The sequence below is a fragment of the Eubalaena glacialis genome, chromosome 5, assembly GCF_028564815.1.
Source record: "Eubalaena glacialis isolate mEubGla1 chromosome 5, mEubGla1.1.hap2.+ XY, whole genome shotgun sequence".
NCBI lineage: Eukaryota > Metazoa > Chordata > Mammalia > Artiodactyla > Balaenidae > Eubalaena > Eubalaena glacialis.
The window spans coordinates 44,543,977-44,566,654 of NC_083720.1; the positions used below are offsets into that span (position 1 = coordinate 44,543,977).

The following is a 22,678-nucleotide window of genomic DNA, read 5'->3' on the forward strand; positions in this document are numbered from 1 at the left end:
ACTGAAGGCTTTGTGATTTATTTTATATGCAACAATCAGCAAATGGAATAGAGGCACTTAAGAAAAAAAAAAATATGTATATATTCCTTGTTTGGAAATTGTAAAAAAAAATGGGCATAACTTATGAAGGCGAATTAATGTTTTCTCTTTTCAGAAAAATTCTGTGCATTCCTTGTAATCAATACAATTAATGTAGCTTTTATCTAAAGTTGGCCTTTTTTTAAAAAAGCTGCCTTTCACTTGGAATCCAAAATCAAAAGGGTCCCCAATTAAGAAAACATTTTCTGTTGTGCTGAATTCATGTTACCGTACTGTGAGCTCTGACATTTTGTTTCTGTGGTAACCAAAATCAGCTGATTAGTTGGCATGGCAACAGAAAAGATGTAATCCCAGCAGACACACTCTAATCAATGCCCCCAGCACAGATGGTCTCCGGAGGATCAACAAGAAAGAGGCTGGCAGGCGTTCAGCGGATCACGTGCTAGCTTGAGACTAGGCCAGGAACAAGGGAACTAAAAAAGAACATTTCTCAAACTAACCGGTAGCTCTTTAACCCTTTTCTTTCTTTGACTAATTGTAAAGCAATACTGACCATGTAGTTGTATAATAAAATGATTCTCATGTAGCTTTTATGAAATACAATGTACTTTTTAGGTGGGGATGTTCATTTAATTTTCTTGGCCTTTATGCTTTGAACAGCATGCATGGACTAGTGCTTTTAGATTAACCGTTGCAAAAAGCTCATTGTGTTTTACTTCGAGATGCTGCATATGTAAATGCGTATGTCAATACATATATATATATATATACATTTATTAGAGCAATACAATCATTGATATTATAGTAATTTGGTTAGAGTCAGAATAAGAGCGTAAATGTATAAATCCTGGAGTATAACATGGTAACATGGTGTACAGGCTAAGGTAAGAATGATGACCTGTCAAAGACATGAATGAGGATTCATATTGGAAAACTGGTTGGTATTTCCATGGTACTTTTCTGCAGTAGTAAATAATTTCATAATAAATAATTGAGATCAGAAAAAAACATAAACCTATGTTTACAGAAGTGATAAGGGTGTCCAGTAAAGGCTGTAATTATGGTTCCAGTTTGTGAGCCCCCAAAATAACCCAACATGTACCCCAAAGAGGAGTTCTTTCACTATCTGCCAGAATTCACACCCTCAAATACAATTCAAGGGGTCTTTGACTCTGAAAACCTTGGTGACTGCTCTTCTGATTATTAAGCCTTGTTTCCAGTTTGATTCGAAATTGAATACAGAAAAGAAAGGCTTCATAATGTGTGTTTAAAAACTCTAATTACATATTTATCCATAATCTATAATGTTCCTAGGATCAGGAAATTGCAAAACATGCACTATGGTCTGGAGGAATATTAAATATTACTGTTGATTAGGATTGTGGCTGATTTTTGATTCACCAGTTGACCACATTTTCATAAAAGCAACTAAGAAATGCTGGGTCAAATGCTATTTGGAGAATTAGAGTTTATTGATATTCTAAATTAGAACAATGCGATAGTGCCTCACATAATGTGCTAAGTGATGCCTTGTACTAATAGCAGGCTCCCCTTTAAAAAATTCCAAACTATTTTACTTTGTGATGCTGAAATGTCATTAGCCCCCTGTTTTCTACTAAATAGCCATATTATTTTATTACATAAAGATGACTTATTTTTAATTAATATAAGAACAAAAGAAAAATTGGAAAGATTCTTTGGGTAGTATAATAATCACCAAGGAGCAAAAAAAAAAAAAAAAACAGAGAGAAAAAAAAATGAATGCTTTGGAATTTTCTAAAAATAAATGTGCATAATTAGCATCTGGACGAAGTCCACACAGCTAAGCTACATTTCCCAGAAAGGAATATTTTTCACCACAGTATAGAAATATCCATTACAAGAGCTGGCAAATGTATTGCTGTGGAGTAGAGTCAGATGGGTGATCTAAATAATTAAAGCTTGAGACCAAGAGAGCTGAGTTCAGGAGATTGTCCCGTCTGGGAGGTGAGTACCATCTGAGAGGGGAGTGCTCCAGGATAGGGGAGAATGCAACAGAGGAAAACCTTAGTTTCTTAATTTGAATGAAAAAAGCACTTTATCAAGTCATGGAAAGAACTGGATTCTTTCTGATTTAAAACCAGTCCAGAACGTACAGCACTATATCTTCGGAACAACTGACGGTGCTCATTTCTGAAAAAGTTTTGGTCTGAGAAAGAAAGAAATTGAGGAAATAGATGAAAGCGCTATTTCAACATGCATTTTTATTTTCAGCGGCTACAGTCTTTGGAAGTAGCTCCTTCATTATGGGAAAGTTTTATTTACATATCACGGATTTCTTTTTTCCTTGAAAGCATAAGGAATTGGTGTGTTTTTCCTGAATGACCTAAAAGTAACAATAAGCCTACACAAACGGTAATGAAGCAACAGAAAAAGGCTTTCTCTGCAGTGCTCAGGCTTTGTCATGCTAGAAATGGCTCAGGTATCCACAAGGTGATGTAAATGTTTTGTATCTCCGAAAATAGGTGAGCCACAGACAGAGTAAACCATCATCTAGGTGATCATTCCTTTCCACACAGCAAAACGCTCTTTCCAGCATGGCCTTCCACATGCAGTGGGAACTTTCCTCTCTGCTCAACTGTTAAAAAGGAAGAAAGGGAAAAACCCATCTCCTCTTCCACATTTAAAATGTCTATTGACAAAAATCAAGATACCATAAAATCAATGGCATTTAATGATTTGCTTTTGCATTTTATAAGCATTTCCTTTGCTTATAAGCATTTCCTTTGGTTTTTTACTCCCTCGTGGGCACCGGAAAGGTTAAATCGCACCATGATCAAAGAATACTTTAAATAATAAACATTTTATAGCTACTCTTTTCGCAAAATGGTACATAAGTAACGAACACATCTTCAGGTTTATAATTGGGCTTCTGCAATTAACCCTGATAATTCAACTTCTCTTAACTATAAAGAGAGGGTTGTCATTTGTGTTTCAACTAAAAGAGATAGCTGCTATCGTTGATATTACAAATTAGTCTCACATTGAATCTTAGTCAAAATGCAATGAACTAGTGTTCATTAAAATAGACTTCCGTTCGCCAGATTCTTTGACTAAATATTTATTCTTACTAATTTTTCTCCTTGGGAGAAGATATAAAGGGATTGTCTATAGTGTTCCATTTACATTTTTATGTTTTTGTGTTCCTTAAAGATTATGGCTAGTTGAGTTGTGGTTTGTTGATCTTTTTCCTCTGCTTGTTAATATTTGAGTTTAGCTTTAAAAATTGTTTAATTTTAGTAACAAAACACAAATACTGACCGCACAGTAATAGGACAGTGTTCTTTTAGTTGTAGAAGACCCTTTGTATAAAAACCAAAATTCTATGTAATATACAACATCATGGACTATAGTGAAAAATACCTAGTATCTTTCAAGTATTATATATTTGAAAGATACTAAGAGAGTGGATCTTAAAAGTCTTCATCACAAGAATTGTAACTATGTGTAGTGATGGATGTTAACTAAACTTACTGTAGTAATCATCTCACAATATATACATATATCGAATCATTATTTCGTATACTTAAAACGAATACACTGTTAAATGTCAATTATATCTCAATTTTTAAAAAACACCAAAATTCTAATTTAGCAGCCTAAGTTTGATAGGCAGCCAAAACTCTCTTCTCTTAGTCTTGAGGGTCTATCATGTTTGACTTCCCTGGGATCTGTATCACATGCACACCCCTTAGAACAGGGTTCACCATAGGGTCTTGCCATGTTACAAACAAAAAAGATGACCTCACAGTGCTGAAAGCGTCTGAGATGTGAGAAGTCAAGTTAAGGTTCCAGAAGACAACCATAATTACTATGCTTCAATGCACCCAAAGAAGAACAAGGCTTGTTGCCGAGCCCGCCCTGTACCTTGGTAAACATGGGCTTCCCGTGCTGGGTGACCATCGCACACTGGTCGCAGTCGACCGTGATGGATGAGTTGTGGTAGGATTCTTTTGAGTGTTTGAGGATGTAATACAGGTCAGTCACTCCTCCTTCAAACACAGTGCTAAAGTAACGGGGGATGAGGGTCCTGCCGATAGCTGGGAGAGAAACAACAGAGAAACAAACCATTAACAAAAATATCCAGGTGGTCCCATATGCCCCACACCATTGCCAAACTTCCAACTGGATACAAATCATACCAGGAGGCAAATTTCTCTTTATTACCCACCATGTTCCTTCTGGGTTACAGTTAATAAAATAAAATCCCTAATATTCAGGAAAAATTTATACAGTCATCTTTCCAGATTTGGTGTCCATCAAAAGTCAGTAATGTAAGAGTTAATACTTTAAACATAAGGGGGATCAAATGTACTGACTACTTTGGACCTCATGTGTATTCTCTAAGTTAAAATATTTTCAAAAAATAAAACATATCCAATTCACCTGGATTTTTCAGTGGATTGTTTGCAGACCAGTTACCCAATCATGTTTTATTATTGGTAGTAGTAGTCATAATAATATAAATTTTGATAATGTAATGCTTTGTGGTATGTGAAGTATTTTGGCCTTCACTCATTGGATCTTTAGCACAACCCCAAGAGAATCGGGGACTGAGACCCAAAAAGGTTATTACAAAAGAAAAAGTTATTAGGAATGTTTCCAAGTCACATGATTTATAAGTAGATAACTGGGGTCTCTAACTTCAAATCTGCAAACACCCAACCACTAAAACACTTTCCAGCACCATGTCTCCAATTGCTTTAATGAAGGGAAATCTTTAAAAAGTGATCCGTATCTGCAAGTACAAAGAGATCCATACCTATGTAAGTACTGATTACTCTCTCTGCTTCTGGAGTTGAATAAAATATCTTTCCAGAATAAAAGGGCCATTTTCAGAGAACTTGATACCTTCCACTTGGTCTAAATTGGTCTCTTTCATTCCACGTGTCCTGTCCTGCCCCATTTTAGTTTGAGCGATTGGTAAGTAGCTGGGTCCCTCTGATATATGACGCTTAGAAACAGCTAACAAGCCCCTGCTTTAGCAGAGATTTTAAATCCTCTTACACTGAAAATCCCAACTCATAATATCAGGAATTTTGCCTATGTGCAGATTTTGAGGCAAAGTACTAAAGCACTCTCAAGCGATTGAAGGTTTTTAATAAATCTCTTACGTTCACTATATAAGGCTTCCTGAAAGACAAAAATCATACTTAAATAAATTACCAAAGAGAGCTTTAGTAGGAAAAATCATGCAATTTTCACTTGAATGTTTAATTTCATTTTAAAAGCATCAGTATTTATCCATTTTGTATGGATCTATATCTCTTTTGTACATGGATTTAAAAAAAAAAAAAAAACTATAAAAAGAATACCCTGCCAAACTGTTTTCTGAAGTGATCTCTAAAGAATCCCGATGTGGATGACTAGTCTCTGAATAATTTATATAGATGTTATTGCTTCATATTTACTGCAGTGAAATCAATCAACAAGTGTGTGCTAAATATTCCAGGATCTTTGGCAATTTCATCCTAAATAATCCTTATACATACATTTTCTAAACACTGCCTAATCCCCAACAGTGCATGTTTATTTGCTAAATATAAAATTCAAATAAGAGTAATCTGAGTCCATCATATCCTTAAACATATGCATAGCTGATATATTATAAAGAAAACTTTGTTAATGCGAAAAACCTTATTGTACTTTGCTAAACAGCTAAAATTAATTAAATGCATTTCAAATATTCTAACTTAAAACTAATTACCATAAATCAGCTCTAGTAATTTGACATTTTGGGATCTATACTGTGGAAAATAAACACAAACCATAAAAATATAGATGTAGGGTGAAAATATTTTACTATAATATCCAAGAAATTGTCACATTAAAAAGGTTATTGCAAATAAACATCATTGGATTAGCCTACATTATAGTTTATTCATGAATCTTGCACAATTTAATTTCTTTTTAGTAGTGTTTGCTCTATGATATCATTATTTTCATTCATAGTTTAAGAAAAATCAAATGGGAAAAAAGTTCGTAATTCCTTAACTTTAAATTTTTAATCACGTCTCCAACTCCAGGAAATGTACAAGCTGTATAGTCAATAGACGTAGAGGGAAATTCAGCTTTGCTTCATGGAGTACTTTCTAGCACTGAGGGAAATGATTGTTATGGATAACTGAGGTTTGTTTTCAGTCCTGTTTCCTTTGTGGGACTGCCTGTACCATGTTTTTGGAAACGGATGGTCTTACTTGGACCATCACTCACAAAGCTCTGTTATCCACTGTGGTAGACTGCTACTCTGATGGCCCCAACCAACCACAACAATGGAATTCATGATCTTGTGTATGTAGTCTCCTCTTTTCAAATCTGGACTGGGCCCTGTGATCTGCTTTATTTAACAGAATGTAGTGCAAGTGACCTTGTGTCTATTGGGGCCAAAACTTAAGAAGGCCTAGAAGCTTCCACTTTGTGCTTGGGGGAAAAAACCCGTTGCTATGTACAAAGTCCAACTACTCTAAAATTGCTATCCCGTGAGACGCCCAACCTAGCCATGTGGAGCAGCCACATGAAGGGGAACTGTGTTTTCCAGACAACAACCCCAGCTGAGCATCCAGCCAACAGCCAGCACCAGCTTGCATGAGTGAAACCATTTTGGAAGTGGATCCTTGAGCCCCAAATGAGCTGCCTCAAGCTGGTTTCACACGGATCAGAAATGAGCTGCCTTCCACAGACTTTGCCCAAATTGCAGAATCATGAGTAAATAAAAGAAATGTTTGTATTTTAAGCCAATAAGTCTTGGGGCATTTTTAAGTGTAGCAACGGATAACCATAGCACACTTTCAACCTCCTACACTACAGAGATGGGCAAATTAGAATCCTTTCCTGAAAGAAAGAGGGCAGTTTTGCCACTACAAGCATGTGAATTGTAGAAATGCTGAAGCTTGCATATAGAGGAAAGCAGATCAGAGAGACCAAGAGTCTTTGTGGACTGATTTGGGCCTTGTCTTAGCTGGGAGTGAAGCCAACTCAATCCCTTGGAGGTCCCACTTATGCAAGATATACCCACCCCCCCTTTTTTTGCTTGAGTGTGTGTTAGCTTTCTGTGATTTGCAAACAGAAGAATCCTGATTAATGTTGTCCTGTTCCAGCATGGAATGGAGGCATGAACACACATAAAATAAGGAGGAAGTGATGCGAAAAAGGGGTTGTCAGAGACTATTAGTTTTTTATTGCTGCTGTAACAAATTACTACAAACTTAGTGGCTTAAAATCTACCTATCATCTATCTATCTATCTATCTATCTATCTATCTATCTATCTATCTATCTATCTATCTATCATCTATCATCTATCTATCTATCTATCTATCTATCATCTATCTATCTATCTATCATCTATCTATCTATCTATCTACCTATCATCTATCTATCTATCTGTCTATCTATCTATCTATCTATCATCTATCATCTATCTATCTATCTATCTATCATCTATCTATCTATCTATCATCTATCTATCTATCTATCTATCTATCTATCTATCTATCTATCATCTATCTATCTATCTATCTATCTATCTATCTATCTATCTATCTATATATCATCTATCTATCTATCTATCATCTGTCTATCATTTATTTGCCTTATAGTTCTGACAATCTGACATGGGTCTTGCTGGGCCAAAATCAAGGTGTCAGCAAGGTTGCGTTTCTCTACAGGCTCAATTTTCTTGCTTTTCTAGCACCTACAGGCTGTCTCTACTCCTTTGCTGTGGCCCCCTCCTCCATCTTCAAAGCCAGCAATGGTGGATGGAATCCTCATGGCCTCACTTTCACTTCCTCTTCTGCCTCCCTTTTCAGCTTTTAAGGACCCTTGTGATTGTACCGGACCCACCCAAATAATCCAAGATAATCTCCCATCTCAAGGTCCTTCATTTAATTGGATCTGCAAAGTTCCTTTTGCCACGTAAGGTAACATATTCATAGGTACCAGGGATTCGGGCTGGATATCTCTGGGAGGCTATTATTCTGTCTACCATAAAGATTATCTTTAAAAAGCTTCTGTTCTGCAAGGGAGTATAGTCAAAAATACAACACACACACACACATACACACACACACACACGGTGCAACATATAGATAATGTACAGTGAATGGGACAAACAACCAGAAAAAAAAAAAAAAATTGCATGTGCTTGAGGAAATCCCTCTAGCTCATTCACTGATTTCTTCTATAAACATTCACTGAACCCAGAGTAGGTGTAAAGCTCTTTGGCATGTGCTGGAAACACAAAGATAGATTTTTGTCCTTGTCTTTACACCTCATTTCTAATAACAAATATCTAAGTATCTGTAACGCAATGTGAAAATAGTTAAAGTTAAAAAATAGATTTATGATTTTGAACTCTTTGCCATTTTCTTCTGAACCCTGAATTCGATATACAATTTTATTATTTTTGAAGCACCAAGAAGATTAAAATGTCCTTTTAATAAATTGTGCAACCACACTGCACAGCCTAATATAAATGACTTTAAATCAGTGAACATTTCAGATTTAGACCCTGTGGTCCCCTGACTCATCAGCCACAACCATTCTACATCTATTTAAGTTTTATACTGTCACACTCATAAGCTGCACCTAAGCTTTACATTTATACTTTACTCCTTGGAATTAAAAATAATATGAATATTGATATGTATAAATCTACATTGTGCCTCCACGAAAGGGATCGTATCTTTCAAATATACTTGAAGAGAGATTAAGATTCTAATAGATTATTAAATTGATTCTATTTTTCTAATACATTTAGGTCAATGCTCCAAAAATTGGAAAGGGAAAGTATGGCGAGTAAGAGAGCATGGGAAGATTTTCTGTGATATTAGGTGAGTGGAATACGGTAATGTTATTTATCCATGTGTTTATGAAACAGAAAAGAAAATCACAGATTAAATTATTCAGGAGCCTGAAATGTGTATAAAGAATGTTTAAATAATGCTCTACTGTGTAGGTAAACATTATTAGTCTGGAATAGCTAACACTTTATCCTTAGCTAATTTGGATGTTGAGCTCTGAATTCCAGTTCCTTGGGAAGTTTTTCACTGTTGTTCTGTCTTGTCAACAAGCACCGGCACCGCTCCCCAGAAGTTCTTGCATAGGGCTGATGGCGCTATGGAGGCAGGATCTAGCTTCTATCTTTTCTTGTAGGTGTTACTTGTAGACATTAAGGTATCTACAGGATACTTGTAGATATTAGCTGATTTTTTTCCCCCATTTAGAAACCAAATGGATTCATTGGGAACTCTTAATCACTGAGACGATATAAACTACTGTGCATCTGCCTTTTGGAGCATTTTGTCTCTATCAATAAATATGAAACTTTTTCTTAAACTCTTAAGGGTGTTTATAAGGAATTCACATGAAAGAAGTTGCAAGAAGAAAATGATCATATGGGAAAACGTTCAACCTAGTAATCAAAGTACGATACATATTAAAATAATAATAAAAAGATTAAAACATAAACCTAATGAGGTTGTGGTGAAACAAGCATACTCAAATACTTCTAGGGAAATCAATGTAACAATTGCTCCTTGTCTGGGGAATCTCTAACTCTCTGGAAGTTTATTAGGTGTGACTCTAAGCTCTTGGTAAATACCCTTGCCAAACTGCAGTTCTAATGTTCAGATCTTAAGCGCTCTGAAGTTCTCCAAGTCCTTTGAGAAACCATTGTCCAATGTTAAGACCTTTGATTTGGGGCCATCACTTATATTCTAAATGCCTGTAATTTCATCTTTCAAAGAAAATTCACTTCGAAAAATGTAAGAGGTTGAGGACCCCAATTAAAATGGGGAATAAGAAGAATGCTTATAACTAACAATATATTAGTACCACTTAACTCTTGACAATTATTTAACTAAAGATCTTCTACCTCATTGGAAAGAGAAAACCATATAACCACACAACGCATTTGTGCTTTTAATTAGGCAAAGTCAATTATAATAAAACAAGTGGTAACTCTGATTTTTAAACAATTTTTCATAAACAAGATAATGAATAAACTGGTTGCCTAAGTCTGAGAAGTTTTAGTTTTATACAGTTGTTCTAAAGCTGCAGTACCTCAGAAATCCAAAAGGAAATTCTACTACTGAAATACCACTGCATAATAAATAAAAAATTCTACTACATAACAAACAGGAAGATTCATTCAACTTTAGACTTACCTGTATTCAGAAATTAGTAAACGCATTATGCTAACATGTAAATGGAAATGTGCCTAGTAGTGAAATAAACAACATTGATGCTTTTATTTATTATAAATAACCATTTAAAATAGTCAAAACAATGGAAATAAGACATGCTTGAACTTTGATAGGGGTGATACAGGTTCAAGGCAGATTTCTTTGTCTCAATGAAGGGAAAACAAGCCAAATTCATTTTACTTCCATAAATTAACATTATTTTCATTCTAACATACCTTTTACTTCTTTTCTCAAGCAAGCAAAGCTGTCTGATTTAAGTATCTTCTTTCTTGCTATTTCAAGGATTCTTTCATTCAGTATATGTTTATTAAGTACCTGCTAAGGGCTTGGCATTGTTCTAGGTGATGGAGATAAATAGCAGACAAATGGGAAGACAGAGAATAAAGCTGGTAGTGAAGGAAGGCAGTCTAGTTTAGACTGGCTGGTCTGCAAGGCTGCAGTGGGGAGGTGTTGATGGAGCTGAGTCTGGACTGAACGGGCCACATGAGCATCTGGCAGTGGAAAGGTCCAGGCCCAGGGACCAGCAAGGACAAAGGCCTTAAGAGAGGAATAAGCTAGAATTGAATGTGCTTGGCGTGTCCTAGTATCAGAAAGCAGGCAGTGTGGAAGGACCACAGGCAAGGAGAGTGAGGTGACAGATGAGCTCAGAGAAGGAGGTGGGGTCAGATTATCTGGAGCCTTCTTGGCCACGGCAAAGGGCTGACATGTCAATCTTAGTGCAATGAGAAAGCACTGGAAAGCTTCAGCCAGTGATGTGATCAGACGGACTTACTCTGCTTTTAAATGTATTATGATCTGATGAAGGTACTGTTTTTAAATGTGTCATCCATCTGTCAACATGGTTCCAAAACGCCACAAAATTTTTTGATCCTCCCAGAAATCTAATAGGCATTTTTCTTCCATTTTCTACCAAAAGACTTCTGCCACACCACCTCACATATGTGCTGGAGAAACAACGATGACTGTGATAAACCCCATCTCGCTCTTAGGGAGCTTCTGATCAAGCAATTGTTAGAGCTATTAATTCATTAATTAAGGACAAATGAGATGTGTGTCATGGTTTGTTCTTGTTTTCCACTGTTTATCCATCGCCTGACACACATTTAGGACCCGTACATATTTGCTGAATGAACGGGTGCAGTCCATGAATGGATTTACATATTCCAAGTTCCAAGAACTTACTTGTAACCCTTACTTCATTTCCTTTCATTTAATTCAACCAGTGCTTTGGCATAATCAGATAATTTTGGATCCCGATTTTTTCAGCTCTACCACAGGGTGTTTCTCTCACTTGTGTGCCTCTCATGATGGGCAAAGTTTCTTTATCCCTTTATCCAAAGCACTGATAATAACATTCTGCAGGTGAGGTCCACAGCCATGGCTGGACCTCTTACCGTGAATCAGTACCCTCTAAGTATGAAATTGAAATCCTTTACTGACTTTCAGAATAAGTCCATGCTCTAGTTACTGATGCCTCATGGACATGGTGCAGGGTTGATGGGGAGAGAGTGAGGTATCAGAGAAAGACCTAAGCTAAAGGATGAAAAGATACCAATCAGACACAGGGACCAGGGGGAAGAGAGTAGTCCTGGCTCAGGGGACAGACAGCATGTGTCAAGGAGCGTATGTGCGTTTCCCATGATTTGGGCTGCTGCTTTCGTCAGATCTTATATATTTATACCTTAGAAGAGCTTGTCTGGATGAACTACTCCATTACATAACGTTCTCTCATTCCTTCCTTATGACAGTACAATATTCCTTTAGTTATCCAAACTTTATAATGTAGTTTACATCTGGTAGATTTATTTCTGCCCTTGTTATTATTTTTATTTCAACATGTTCATAATTATACTGTTTATTCTTCAAGATGAACCTTAAGATAATTTTGTCAAGTCCCCCCGTCCCTCCCCTCCAAGAAAAATTGGAAGGAGGTTGGTTTAAATTAAATTAAATTTGTTAAAAAAGGGTTGACATCTTTAAAATACCCAATCCTCCCGTACAGGAACATGAAATGCTGTCCATTTGTTTAAATCTTTATTTCTACCTCAAAATCATTCTGTAGCTTTCCATAGGTAAATAGCTAACAATGCTTGAATATTTTAGTTATGCTGAATGGTTAATATAATTTTTTTCATTATATTTCTATTTGGAATACTGACACTTAATTGAATGCTCCTACTATTTTAATAGTTCTTTGGAAGATTTTTTTGAGTTTTCTAGGTGAAGAAATCTATGTGCTTCTTTCAAATATATTTGTTTGAAATATAAATATATTTCTTCTTCTTTCAAATATATTTATACCATTTATACCATTATATTATCAAATATATTTATACCATTAATTTCTCATCTTATTACACTAGTTAGAACAGCTCTTTGAGAAAAAAAAGTATTAAATAATGAGGAAAGTAGTAGGCTTTCTTTTTTTTTTTTCCCTAATTTTTTTGAGAATTTCCTCTAGGATTAAGGGAAGTACTATATGTTGATTTGAGATCTGATCATATTACTTATTACGGAAAGAAAAACAAATTCTTTTTCTACATCTTGTTTTTATGATTTTGTCCTTTTTAATCCTGATGGATGTTTAATTTGATCAAATGCCTTCTCACTTACTATTGAGTTGATTGTCTAAGTTCCTTTAGAAAGCTATCTATTAACATATTTTCAATTATTGAATAATTTTTGTACTCGGCATAAACCTTTCTCTTGTGCACACATGCACACATATATTTTGAAATAAATTTTTGCATAAATTCAACTTATGATTTCACTAATTTCTTTAACAAATACCCATGAAAGCAGTGCTCTATATGAGGCACTAGCCTAGCTACTAAATTAGAATGATAGAGCCAGAGAAGACCTCAGGTTTAGTCCAGTGACTCCCATAGCATTTTCTAATCCCAGTGGGTCTCTGAAAATCTCAAAATGCAACCCTAGCTAGTTCCATATTTCAAAAATACTATTAAAAAAGGAATATGTTTAGCATGTTTCTCTGATTTGAGTAGGAATGAACTCAACTCATGGTGATACTGATTAGCTCCTGATTAGTGATTATGAATAACACTTAACATATGTGGGAAAAATATAATACAAAACACTAACAATTGTTTAATAAATGTAATAAGGTTATTCATGATGATATTCCACATCCTCATTTTACAGCAGAAAAATCTGACGACTAGAGAAGAAAGCTGCATAGCTACTTGGGGCCAGGATGAGGTAAAGTAGAATGATTATTGTTTTTAATCAACCAATCTTTGTTTATTTCTATGCCTGAATTTAATTTTTATTAATTTTTTAATTACATAAGTAATACACATCCAAAAAATTAATACAATACTGTTGCAGAGACTCACTAACTGTTCACTAGATCTGATTTCTTTTTCTAGGCATAGAGTAGACCTCATTTCTTAAACTCCCTTTCAGTTGGGTGTTGCCTTGTGATGGAGTTGTAATCAATGCCCAATGGACGTTCTCATTGTTTTCATTTTTTTTCCACCAAGTAGACATCAAGAAAGAATATTCAACTCTCAGAAATGACGAGTAAAATCATTCTACATGTAATTGGCAAGCTCTTTCCCACCTCTAACAGCCAGATATTGAAGACCCAGCAGAGGATTCCATGGACCCCCACCTGCCATGGATGGAGTAGCCAGGAGATGGGAGGAGCCTGGATTACCACCAGGAGGATGCTGCCACATACTGGGAAAACCCATTTGGACTTTGAGATATCGAGTTTTATTTGTTGAAGAAGCTAGGGTTAACTAATACAATTATTAGGAATCTAAAGTTTCCCTGACAACCCTGTACCCACCAATGTCAGTGCCTTCACCCTTCCCCAGGTCACCTTTGTTATCAGTATGTTATGTAGCCTTGTAAATATTTAAATTATACATTTATCTCCATTTATATGTCCACATAGATAACACATATCATTTTGTGTGCATGCTTTTTGTTTTGTTTCTATTTGTTTTACATAAAAGTTATATAATAAATTTACTTATATGGAACTTGTCTTTTTTCACTCAATAATACATCTTTGAGTTCTAAGACTAAGACATCTAAGTTCTAAGACATCGATTTGAATCACTGGATTGTATTCCAGAATACAGCTGTTTCACTCATTATTTAAACATTCCCTTGTTGAGGGACATACACAGTGTTTTTCAACTTTTTCCAAAAGGACAGACACTGAAAAGGGAAAAAAAGTATATTTTATTTAACTAAGTACCAGTAATCACCCTTCACATGCTGTGATCAATTTATTCCCCCACCTGCCCTGATAGTAAATGTTTTACCCACAACTTCACCAGCAATGAACAGTGTTAACTTTTGCATTTTTTGCCATTTAGATCACAAAGTGTGTCCTTTACAAAGTGGCAGCCCTAAAGTACGCAAAGCTTTCTCTACATGTAGATGATGAAATTAAGTAATTAATTACAGACTTCCAGCTCATGGGGTTACTGCTCCAAGTGAACCATCCACATCTGACATTTTCAGATGGTTTGCCATTTTCTGGATCTTTTTACCCAAAACCCCTTCACTTGACTAAAGGAAAAAACAAAAACAAAAACAAAAACAAACTACTCCAGACTAAAGAAGCGAAAAAATTCCATTCCTTGATTTTTCAAAGGTGCCAAACATCAAGAATTCTTATGAAATTATTTTGATATGATTTATTGGGCCTTCTCAAACTCAAACCCATGGAGACACCACAAGTCATTCAATTTTATGTTTTAATATCAGCACAATTCAACTGGGTTAAAGAAATGTTGCCTGAGAAACAGACATATGTGTGTGATTTCAAACTTAATCGAAACCAGGACTCAGCAACCTTTAGCAATGCCAAGAGATGCAAAAAAGATGATTTCCTCTCTGCAGAGACAGAGGCAACCGTGGGTAAAACTGGGCCCTATCCCAGGGCTGGATATTATACAAGACGTTCCCTGTAAGGTGTTAAGTGGTCACTAAAATAGAAGCTAATAAAACATGACCCTTTAAAGTGGATTTTGAAGCCATAGGAAATGTTTGTAGAATTAAAATAATAAACTGGCTGTACCCACCATCCTCCCAGCTCCATTTCAACCTCACCCGCTCCCTTAGTGCTTCCGTTCTCAGCACACCTCGAAACCTTTGCTCACACAGCATCCTTTGCCTGGGATATCCTAGTCCTCCCTCTTCTGTTTCATCCCAAGTCTTAGGCATCCTCAAATTTTAGCTAAAGCACCGTATCCTGGGGTGGAGAATCCCTTTTTCCCTCCAAGTTTTCCACTTCTCTCCTTGGTATTCTTTTTTAAAAAAAAAAAAAAAACTTTATTGTAGTATAATTGTTTTACAATGGTGTGTTAGTTTCTGCTCTATAACAAAGTGAATCAGCTATACATATACATATATCCCCATATCTCCTCCCTCCCGCGCCTCCCTCCTACCCTCCCCATTCCACCCCTCTAGGTGGTCACAAAGCACCAAGCTGATCTCCCTGTGCTATGCAGCTGCTTCCCACTAGCTATCTATTTTACATTTGGTAGTATATGTTAGTCCATGTCACTGTCTCACTTCGTCCCAGCTTACCCTTGCCCCTCCCCGTGTCTTCAAGTCCATTCTTTTTTTTTTAGATTCCATATATATGTGTTAGCATACGGTATTTGTTTTTCTCTTTCTGACTTACTTCACTCTGTATGACAGACTCTAAGTCCATCCACCTCACTACAAATAACTCAGTTTTGTTTCTTTTTATGGCTGAGTAATATTCCATTGTATATATGTGCCACATCTTCTTTATCCATTCATCTGTTGATGGACACTTAGGTTGCTTCCATGTCCTGGCTATTGTAAAGAGAGCTGCAGTGAACATTGTGGTACATGACTCTTTTTGAATTATGGTTTTCTCATCTCCTTGGTATTCTTGAAGTAATTTTAAAATTGGATGCTGCAGTGAAAGTTCATTTATTCACTTTTTGACCTTGAACAAACGATTTATGCTCTTTACACCCCACTGTCTTCATCTGTCAAATGGGAATAGAATAGTCACGAATTCAGTGAACAGGTATTAATAACATCATGCATGCAAAGTGCTTACCACAGAGCCTGACTCTGCTAAGCATTTAATGCATGTCATTTCTCCCATAACACTGTGTATACACAGACTGTATGGCTTACACTGCAGTACTGGAATCGTTCAGTTTATTGTCTTTCCATCAGTGACTGTGATTCCCTGAAGTCAGGGAACATTTCTCGATCATCTCAGTATCACAGCGCATTCGTGACATAAATAGCTACTTAAGAGACATTTGGCAAATGGATGGAGGTGGACTTAGCATGTCTATTTAGACAGGCTGCCAACCCCAAACTGGTTATGTATACACGCGGGTTTCTAATACAGAGGTAAAACCACTTTCAAAACTCAGGGCTGGAAAACCAAAACCACAAGAAGAAGAAAAAAAGGTTTTAGGGCCCCATATAGGGAATTTTCATATCTGAATATTCTAGTCCAGATAATTAAGGATCAGAGACTAGTCATTTTGACAGATTCGTTTTGGGATTAAAGTTAATTTTGAGTTCTACAAGTAAAAAAGCATCTCATCTGCGACTACTTAGCTTGAAGGGGCTGGAAGGGAAGGGAAGGGAAGGGAAGGGAAGGGAGAAAGAAAGAAAGGAAGAAAGACACCATCTGCAAGTCAAGTCAGCATTCCAGGGGCATTTTACAGGGAAGTAAAAATCCTTGGAAGTGAGAAGCAGTAAAAGGGTCAGCTTCACATTCCACCGAAGCCACTGGGGGCTGTGCTTCTGACCCTTAGATTGTGTCTACAAGGAAAGGAACAGCGATTCTGACAGTGAATTCAATGTTGCATAGGCTTTCTGGCAGCAAGACCTAACAGCCCAACTGCACCTACCCAAGTCTGGTAAAACCACGTGGGCCCCAGCTGTTGGAATCTGACATGCTGTGTGCAGATTTTCAGAAAAATCAGAGGATTTAGGCAAGATAAGGCAGCTTCTGAGCATTCTGTGGGTTCTGGGATGGGTCTGGTTTGCCTGAGCCTTGGTACCCAGTTACCAGCATGGGGCTAATGTCTCTCGTGGGTTAAACAGCATTAAAAAACCCTCACTTTCTACCATTATCCAATAGCTCTTTCCCTGAAGCTGCCCATCCTCTTTTAGTGAGGGGACTGTGGCTTCACCTCCCAGGATGAAACGACACGTCTGGCCTCTGTCTGCACTCCATCACCTCCAAGAGGAGAGGTGCCATCTTACCGGGAGATGAGGGTTCCAGACGTCTCCTGGACCGCAGGAGCTGGAGCAGGTCCACTGCATCTTGATGCACACAGCTCTGGCTTCTCTCTCACTCCCCTCTTTCTCCTCTGTCACTATTGAGAACTGACAAAAAGGCTCAGGGACCCTCCTGACCTTGTTGCTCCTGGGCCTCACTAGCCCTGATCTCTTCCCTGGAGTGGGCCATGGGGTCAAGAGCGTGGACCTGGAGCCACCCGGCCTGAACTTGAATCCCAGCTCTGCCACTGTGTGACCTTGGGCAAGTTACTTAATCACCCTGACCTTGGGTTTCTCATCTGCCAGGTGAGGATGAGAACAGGGCCAGCCTCACAGGGATTCTGTAGAGAGCACATAAAATCAACCACAGAATGCTCTCACCTCTGGCCATTAATTAGGCGATAAATTATTAATCATACCCTAGTTAATTTTTCTTCATAGCATTGACCACATATTATATTTGTATATTATCTGCTCCTTCACTAGAATACAAGCTCCAAGAAGGAAGGAACTGTATCTGTTTGCTCCTGGCTATATTCTCAGAACTGAGAGCAACGTGGAACATAGAGTAGGCTCTTAAATATTTATTGAATGGCTGAACTTTGCACATAAAAACCTTGACAATAGTTATTTTATTATTTTATCATTGTTATTAGTGGTAGCTTTCTATATGGATTAAATAACATGGAACATACCTGAGTATTGACTTTGTGTTCAATACACAGTGAATAAACGCTAGAAAGAGAAAAAAAGAAGGGAGATGGAGGACGAATGGAAGGAAGGAGAGAAGGGCAGACACATTCCCAAATAACTTCTGTGTGGGAGGCAGCGAGGGGAAAGCGTGGTGAGCATGAGGAGAATGGGGGGTGGGACAGAGACCCTGAAACCCTTGGCCAGGCACTCACGTGTGAGTGAGGCTTGTGGGTCTGGGAGACAAGGCCACCAGGAGAACTCGTGTTGGGTGGGAGTTACTCCGGGCTGCACAGGAGCTGCGGGATGGCTGCATTTGGGATCTAGAGGCATCTCCTGAGCTATTTCCCAGGCTGGGGAATCAGGGATGTAACTCTCCACTGCCTGCTCAATAAAAGGTCCCCAGACCTTCCTGTAAAGTGAGCTGGTGCTGGGCTTCATCCTCTTTCTTCCTCACTAGATGGCTAGAGAAGAATCAGCCTGGGGTAGCATGAGAGACACAGGCTGTGAAATCACACTGAACAGGGCCAAACCCACTTCTGTTGCTACAGGGAGCCGCAGTTTAAGATAGTTAATGAGAATGGATCCACTTGTTCTTTTTCTCTGTAGACCCCACCCCCTCCATGTCAATACACATGTGTTATGTACCTAGGTGGCTGATCATAAACTAGCTACATGGGGATAATATTACTTTCCTTCCATATGACCTTGGGGATTAACTGAAATAGAAAAAAATGACATTGAGTGTTTAGCTGAGCTCCCAGGGCACAACAGCGCTCAGGAGACTCCACCAGCTAGGGGTGCAGAGTTAGGGCCTTGAATACAGCAAGTCCTCAATACTTGCTTACTGAAGGCGAGACCAAAGGCTGAAATCCAGACACCACCTCGCTGTATAAATCTTCCACCACTGACACAAAAAACAAGATGATTCTAAGCATTTTCACAAAGGAACTTGCAAGATGGCTGCTTTTGAGGACAGAGGGCTCAGGGGCTGTCCCTGCCCTGCTCTCTCCCTTTCCAGCAAACTCGGGGCTAACTTCATTCACTGGTCTGCACTGCCCAACTTGTCCAAGATCCCAAAGATAAAAAACAGCAGGGCACGGTAATCTAGGTGCATTTCTCTTGCCTTTGTGTCATTATTTTCTCAAATCTTTGACAACTCTATGTATTCTTTTTATAGTTTACATTTGAATGACGCTGGCATGTACCTGGCTACTTTAATAGCACCTCTACAAAATTCTTCCTCACTCCGTCTGTCCTTCCCTCCCTCCCCTCCTCCTCCCCTCTCTTTTTTCCTTTCTCCCAAGTCTTTTGTTATCAGAATTTCACCCCCTCCCTCAGAGGGAACATTTTAACAGCATGGGTTTATGACTACCGTAAAGAAGAAAGTTTGAAAGGCAAAGCCAGAGCCGTGATCCCCAGCTTTATAACAAACTCCTGTCAAAACATAAACCACAGCCAGACATGAGCCATGGCGACAGAATGCAAGACCGTAAAGATGATGGAGATCAGACAGGACAGGCACTTTATAGAAGCAAACACCTTCCTTGCAAACAGATAGAGCGAGTGTAACACTGAAAAACACTTCCCAGAAAAAAAAATGGTCTGAAGAAATAAGGACAAAAACATAAAATTCAAATGACAGCCCAGCCCAAGGAGATAAACCCAAGGGAGACAAAGAATCCAATTTTACTAAATCAAACCGACATCTCTTCCTGACTTTAATTGACCTCAGTAAGCTGGATCCTGAACAAACATAAAATTAAGAAGTGGGTAGCATCCAGTGGAGAAATGGACCATCAGTGTATAGATGTTTGAAGTTCTACTTTCTCAGGACTTTCTTGGTTCTGCATAGAAATGTGAAATCATCCATTCCACTGGTGGCAACCATAATACCCAGCATGAGGTCAGGGATTCAGTGTTCCTGAGAGTACCACATGCAAGGTTCCAGATCTGAGGTCTGGCTCTTGCAATATGTCCAAACATCAATTCAGGTTTCTATGGTGCTGTCATCATTGGAAAGAAATAAGCACAGGATGAGGGAAGTGAAGCTAATGGATGCAGCTTATCAGGATGCCAAGGAAAGCCTTGTCTTCTGTTAAATTGGAAGCATTACAAATGGAGAAAGTACCACACTGATCTCTATTCACAGGAGTCTCTTAGTTACCAAGGGTGGTATGTTTTGAAAAATCTCCCCATAGTCTCTCTGGCTTCCCTTTGCTGGCTATTCTTGCTGATCCTTCTTCCTTCCTTTATTTTTTTCTGGGTAACTCTTTCTCTTCTTTAGCTCCCAACTTGAGAACTACTTCTTCTGGGGCGTCTTCTCTAATTTCCATAGGCTAAGCTGGTTTGGTGTATCTCCTGCAAATTCTCTTGACAACCTACCCTTCTCTGTCATAGGATTTATCACATCATAGTTGTTCTCAAACAGACTACAACTTGAGGAGCACGTTGAGATAAAGATTCCCAAGCCTCACCTCCAAAAGCATCTGTTTCAGCAGGACTCGGATGAGGCCAGGGTCTGGCATTTTTAACAAGTATCCCAGGTGCTTTGGTTGCAGATAATCCCTAGATCATATTCCAAGACTACTTTATTTGAATTGTCTCTGTGTCCTTTTAGAATGTAGGTTCCATGAGAACAGAAACCATATCTGCCTAGTTTCACAGTAGGACTGATCCCAGCACTCAGCACCCAATAATAGCCAACCCCTACCCTCTCTCTCTCTCTCTCTCTCTCTCTCTATATATATATATATATATGTGTGTGTGTGTGTGTGTGTGTGTATGTAGGCATGTAGATGGTTGTGTATCTATGTATGTATATGTATACCTGTATATGTACATATGTACACACACATATAGTCATTGACTGGATGTGACATGGAGTTCTGTTTGGTAGATTAGAGTCTGCTCTTCTCGACAGAGATGAGATGATCATGGCATGGAGTACTGGGCTGCAGCATCTCATAGCTTCCGGTTGTTATCACCAATTTCCTCCATGAGGGGTTGCCAAGAGAATGGATAGGATCCTCAGAAAGTAAAAACAAAAGCAAAAACTTCCACTTACTGGCAACTAGGTAACAGCTGACCACCTCTATCCTGCCGGAAACTCCACTAGGCTTACCCTGCTGATTATTCCTGGGTGCAGACACTGATCAAGGGAAGTTCATACCACCAGGCAGGAGCCTCCCCTGGTGACACTTCTGCTGAGAGGACAAATACTTCAATTTCAAACAACCGAGACTGCGGTGGGGCCGTGTGTCGAGATAATTCTGGGAAACAGATTTGAAAGGTGGCGTCTCTTTTCTAACATTCCCAAACTGTTATAATTCTAAGACTACCCACACTCCACTTAACATGCTAAAATACAGTTGAGTGCTGAGCTTTACCCAAGGTTCATTATAGTGGGGACTTTGCATGATGAATTTGTTGGAGATGAGGGATTTGCAGTAATCCAAGAAAGTAATTCCCAGAGCCAACAGGCCGTTGTAAGCATGTGTGAATTGATAACCTGAGTGATCATTCGTGCAATTTCAGGCTGTGGTGATACGAACAGTATCTCGCTAGTGGATAATACCAGTTGTCAAGCATATGTTTTATAACCCCCAGAACTCCCTCTTGTTTTTGCAAGATGCTGGTGGATATCTTTGATTTTTTTTTTCCTGGCTGCATAAGACTTTGGAAAGGTTTGATTCTTTTTTTTTTTCCTTCTTTGACCAGAGAAGTTAATAGTAGAGAAAATTTAAAAAGAAAAAAAAGTGAAGACAGCAAATAAAAATTATGAATAACCATCTAATCAGCCCTTTAAACACCACTGAAAACAGTTTAAATTCATATTTTAATATCTGTAGCCAATGCGAGGAGAATCTTGCATACGTCAGAGGCATGCTTTCTCTGCCTGAAGGATTATGAGGGTTGGGATATAATTGTCTGCTACATCTCTTAGCCTCTGGGTGTCTCAAAGTTCTGTTAGGAAACAGACCATATCTATTCACCTCTACGTCTTGAATGTCCAAAACAGCACTTGGCACAGTTGCTAAATAGTTGATGTATTTGTTGATCACATTGGGTCTTTAACAGTTGGAAGACAGGAACTGATCAGGTAGACTGGCATTAGAAGCCAAACCAGGAAGATATGATCCAGGAAAAGGGATGGGCCTGTGTGGAAGGTGCAGGTGAGAGACATCAGGCAAGAAGGAAGGAAGTTCTGAGTTGGAATTAAAAGAAAGTGAATTGGAAGGAGAAATCAATAGCTGCCTGAGACAGATACAAAAAACACAGGCAGGGAATAAATAGGTAAGGAGCACGTTCTGGAAAGAAACAGAGAACTGATACTGCCAGGCAGTGTTATAGACTCTTGAGAGTTCTTCCTTGCGGAGGAATCCCCATTAAGGTGATACTCCTCACCTCTCTTGGCCTCTTTGTTCAATCCACCTGGGG

At 38.2% G+C, this 22,678-nt stretch overlaps 1 protein-coding gene across 8 annotated transcripts in view; it reads right to left on the reverse strand.

Moving 5' to 3' along the window:
• Positions 1–22,678, reverse strand: part of LDB2 (LIM domain binding 2) — a 391,280-nt gene that overhangs the window by 76,335 nt on the left and 292,267 nt on the right. For all 8 annotated transcript variants that reach the window (XM_061192122.1, XM_061192120.1, XM_061192121.1 and 5 more), the window contains exon 3: positions 3,946–4,118. In XM_061192122.1, the coding sequence (XP_061048105.1) occupies positions 3,946–4,118 (173 nt within the window). The remainder of the gene's footprint in view (positions 1–3,945; positions 4,119–22,678) is intronic.